The 5,547-nt window shown below is 28.4% G+C and overlaps 1 protein-coding gene across 1 annotated transcript; it reads left to right on the top strand.

Moving 5' to 3' along the window:
* Nucleotides 1-962: 962 nt before the first annotated feature.
* LOC133328947 (uncharacterized) lies at nucleotides 963-1,910 on the top strand. The gene has a single exon (XM_061537451.1). The coding sequence runs from the start codon at nucleotides 963-965 to the stop codon at nucleotides 1,908-1,910; it is 948 nt and encodes a 315-aa protein (XP_061393435.1).
* The last annotated feature ends 3,637 nt before the right edge of the window (nucleotides 1,911-5,547 follow it).

Here is a 5,547-nt window from a genome sequence, read left to right on the forward strand (position 1 = left end):
TGCACCATTTACATTAAATCGAACGAAAATATATATAAGGAGCTATATCTAAATCTGAACCGATTTCAATAGGGTCAAATAAGTGACCTATGCCAATTTTCATCCAATTTGGATCATAAATGCGACCTGTACTTTGTTTACAGTTTAACATGGACAGGCAGACGGACGGACGGACAAATATGCATAAATCGACTTCGAATGTGATTCTATGCATACCCTGTACCACAGTGTGCTGAAGGGTATAAAAATCCACGCCTATTAAAGACCTTGAACAAAAAGTTTCAAAAATCCAAAAGGCCTAATATGGACCTTGAAAAAAACTCTGTGAAAAGTATTTAAAAAAATCAACGCCTTGAAAAATAATCCAAAACTCCGCGGAAAGTATATTAAACAATCAACGCCTTAACATGGACCTTAAACATTTTCTTTAGAAAACCCTTTTTTTGTAAATCATCTCCTGAAACAAATTCATTTAAAAAATATTTTTATATGAAAAAATTTAATTTCTGTAGTGTTACCGATTTTATTGGGTATGTCATTTATATTATATTTTAATACCAAAAAAATAATCAGGCTTAATTCATTTTTTCTGGTTTCGTAGCACTGTGCTATCGACGGCTGAACATGCACCCAATGCAAATTCAGCGACAACACTCTTATATTCATGAGATATGTATATATGAGACATAGTATATTCGGGATTGTTGTGCTTCTTTATTTTGTTGATATTACAACGACAAAAGCCAACAACAATGCCATCAACTTTGGCAAAACCAACTGAGCCATCAACAAGAAAATACACCCTGACAACGGTACGTGACGATGATGCTGGCGGTATAAAAACATAACCGGCCAATGTTAAGGGCATCAGTTGGGTTCATTGTATCTGTAGAGAATCTAGTGGTTGAAACACGCGCACGCACCAACACCGGCTGACAGGCACACACACTCACCATAAGAAAATGTTTAAATTTGTAAGTATATCGGTTAGCATGCAGCTACTGTCGAATTGCATCATACAGCTACAATATAATTTCTCTTGTGTACCGATCCTTTCACCTCTCGTCCAGACGCTGTTGACGTTCTTTGTTGTGGGCGTAGCCACCATGGTGGCAAATGGCCAGGTTTACGATGACGAGACGGCCGATATCGTTGAAATGGCCTTTGAACAGGCTGAGGCTGATTACTATGCCAACGACAATGACGCGATGGAAGAAAATTTGGGTTATGTGTACAACGACAGTGCCCTGGAAGATAATATCAATGTGGCCGTGAATGCGGCAATTTTGGATAAATATGGTCAGGCAGTGACTAGTGAACGGGCAGCACAGGAAAGTGATCTGGTGGAGAAATCCGAAAATACTGTGGAAAATAATCAAGTGGATGAAGTTATTACTAAAGAAGATAGTGATAGTGCTGTGAAAGTGGAAAAAACTCATGAACCCATTGTCGAAGAAAAATCTTCGAAAGTTGTTAAATCACACAAGACCGCCAAAAGTCTGGTGGCCAAAACAGCCAAAAAAGTTGTAACAACAAAACCCATAGCTAAGCCTGTGCAAAATATTCAATACGATGACAATGATACGATAACACGTTTTGTGAGTCAGGTTAATGCCGATGGTACGTATGGTTTTGATTTTGCCCAATCCAGTGGTTTAGAATTCAAAGAAAAGGGTCAAGGTGGCCTTTTCGCTGAGGGTTCCTATCAATACATATCACCAGAAGGTGAACATATATCGGTCACCTATAAGGCTGATGAAAATGGTTTTCATCCGGAATCGAATATTTTACCCACACCACCACCAATACCCGCCTATATACTAAAGGCATTGGAATATATTCGAGAACATCCTAGTGCCGAACAGCAGCAGCAGCAACAACAACAGGAAGAAGAAAAGGCCGAAGCGTAAAGAAAAAAACATTTTTTAGTTCCGATTAGCCAGAATTATGTTTAAATAGTGTTCATATTTTAGTTTTAAGTTATTATATTTATTGTATAACGATTTAAGTTTGCTTTCTATTTAGAAAAATATATATTTGTAAAAGAAATGTGTTTTTTTGGTTTTGAATCCCCCGGAAATTTTAGGTCATGCTTGAAAACATACAAATATTATGGAAGGTAATTATAATAATACATATTATATAATTTTAATCATATTTTTCTATTTGTTTGAAATTTTCAGGATCTACTTCCAATATTAAAATTGTACAATTTCAACATTTTTATATCCTTTCCTTGGCATGTGCATCTTGTTTATTTCATGAAAACAATTCCATTTCGAAATTTTCATGGAGGATATTTTGACCGGTATATTTGTTTTGAAGATTGAAGTTTTAAAAAAGCTTTTGGTGAGTTTTTAATTACTTGTGTATTTGTTAAAAAAAAACAATAGTCGTATTGTATTGAAATAAGAAATGTTTAAATAGTGTATTCGAGCTTATAGTTGCAGTATTTTTCGTTGATTTTTATAACTGATGGAAATTAAAAAATGTAATTACAAATTATTTGGTTAAAGAAATTCAAATTTAAAAAAAAATCAATTTAAAAAAAGACATTTAAATTAAAAAAAAAACATATGAAAAATGACGAAAAAGGAAAAAGGCATTCAAATAAAAATGAATTTTTAAAATTTAAAATACTTCAAATTAAATAATAATATTACAAGTCATACCTAATTTAATTAATAATTTTGTAATTTTTCAATTTTAAAGTTTTTTTTTTAATTTTAATTTCTTTCGAACAAATCGTAATTTTGAGTCTATATTGTGGTTTTGAAATCACCATACTAGTCTCAAAATATTTAAAATATCGATTAAAAATTTTTTAAAATTTTGAAAATAGTTTCGACATTAAACTCACCATGTTGATTAATAAAATATTTATTCAAATCTTGATAAAAAAAAATCTGAAAGTAATTTAAATTAAAACAAAAAAATAATAAAAAAGGCATTTAAATAAAAAAATTAAATTTAAAATAATTAATTTGAATTATTTTGAATTTAAAAAATATTTTTTTATTTGAATTAAATTAAAAATAATTAATTTGAATTTATAAAAATATTTTTAATGCATTTTTTTTAATTTAATTTTAATTATTTTGAATTTTAATAAAAACATGATTAATTTGAATTTTTTTTTTTGTATTTTAAAAATATTTTTAATGCTTTTTTCAATTTGAATTATTTCGTATTTTAAAAATATTGTTTAATGCTTTTTTTCAATTTTGTTTGAATTATTTTAAATTTTAAAAATAATTTATTTATTTTTTAATGTCTTTTTAATTTTTTTTAATTGGAATTTCTTTCAAAATATCGTAATTATTTGGAATCTACTAGAATAGACTGGAAAATTTTACAATATTGCTAATTTTTTTTTTTAATTTTGTAAACAAACTCAAATTTTGATTAAACAAATAAGTTATTTCAAAATTGTGGCAAAAAAAATTTAAGAAAAATGCAAATTTGTTTACACAATTCAATATAAAATATAATAATAAAAAAAATCAATTAAGGAAATTATTTTTTATAAAAAAAATTAAAAAATACATGCCCACTATTTTTCCCAATTTTGAAAAATGGAAATTTAAAATAACACAGTTTTATTTTTATAAAATAATATTTATTTGAAAAAAAAATATTAGATGAACATAGTTGATTTTTTAAATAAAAATGTTAATTTAAATAGAAAAAATAAAAATTTGTATAAAATAATATTATTTTTTTTTTTAAATAATATTAAAACCCAAAAACAAATGTTAGATAAACAATTGAAACCATATTTTTATACAAAAATATAACTGGCATATAAAAATAACGTGTCAATCTATTTTGAAAAAAAAAATTAAAATATTAAAGAAATAAAAAATAAAATTTAATAACAGATTAAAAATATCATAAAATGTACATAAACAATTGAAAGCTATTATTGTACATTTCTAGTTTCACTACCAAACGACAGGCAACTAATACATATAAGAAAATTTCCCAAAAGATCATATATCTTATTATTTTAAATCATATTTTTTTATTTATTCTCCAACAAATCCCTGAAATCCCCTGCACAATAGATCAATAACCTTTTTATTATTTATAGGCACATTCCCACTTCTATTAGCAGCCTATTAAATATTATTCGCCTTAATAAACCTTGAACCCGTTTAACATCTAATAAATATTCAATGTTATAACTTAGTATCATTCCCAATCCCTCCTTCCCATTTTCTCCCAACACCACGATAATCACATAAATCAATAACAAAAAATTAATTCAATAATGACCCAATTTTTTGCGCTGAAACAAAACGCACCGCATCATTCCAACAAGGTCAATGTCACAATGATGCATTGTGACATCTTCTTTTTTTGGAGTTGATTTGTTTTTGTTATCAAAAACAAATCAACTTAAAATTAACACCAACCGCATCACCAAATCAGCGACTAACTAAGTTGGGGATTTCTCCAATGGCAAAAAAAAAATATGAAACAACACATGTGTCAAGACACATAAAACTTGTTTTTCTTTTTCCTCTTTTTTTAATATAATTTCACATTAATTTTATTCGAAGTTAAACCGAACCAAAAAAAAAATTGTAAACACGCATCTTTATACTTATAATACTACAAAGGTGGAATATGCACTAACACCTCTACGAACTCGCACTCGGCTTGCTCATGCAAAATTAATCAAAAGATAATAATTTTCGTAATAAAAGATGATAAAGATAATAAGTTTTGGAGCCCGTCCCAATAAAAAGGCGAAAACAAAAGAAAAGTGGTAATAACAACAAACAGCACAATAACGACAACAACAAGAAATGTATCTCTATAATACAACCTACCATCCAATGAATGATTTATTTACTTTAAATCGGGTGTAACCATCAAACAAGTTGTGCCCATAAACACAAACACACCTGTCATACCTTTACACAAGTTCAGCGGCATCAACACCAAATCATCATCACTAATTAGTTGGTGTTTCATCTGCAATGAAATTTTGTATCTTTTGTGTAAAATCGTGAATTTCCGGTCTCGTCTATCACAATATATACTTTTTTATTTTATTGTCATAATATTGGCATATGAAAATTTTTTGGTCAATAGGAGTTTAATTGTATTTGATCATAGATCAGACTACCGCATGAACGCCCGGTATGTAGATATAATTTTATTCCGATTTCCCATTCCGGGAATTAAGAGGTGTTATTTTAAATGATTTCGGAAGCTATGATATTTGAAAAGAAGTTTCACCATTACCAACCTATAAGCAAAAGACAAAAGTCCTTCGGAAACCCTACACAACTTTGGATATATACGTGAAGTGTTCAGTTTTTGTTGACAGTTAATAAGACTGTTAGTGTTTTGGAGTGCACTTCTATCTTTTACTAAACAAAAAAGTGGATCAAAGAAACTGTATTATGTTTTTTTTTTATTAAAAATGAAAATAAATACGCATGATTAAAAAATGTTGACTGTGGGATTTAGTGTGTCTACTATGAACAGAAGAAAAGTTCAAATTCGGTATAACTGGAATTTAAACAAGTAAAA

Source organism: Musca vetustissima, unplaced genomic scaffold, assembly GCF_032173495.1.
Source record: "Musca vetustissima isolate MV318-11 ecotype Yass unplaced genomic scaffold, APGP_CSIRO_Mvet_v1 utg268759, whole genome shotgun sequence".
Taxonomy (NCBI): domain Eukaryota; kingdom Metazoa; phylum Arthropoda; class Insecta; order Diptera; family Muscidae; genus Musca; species Musca vetustissima.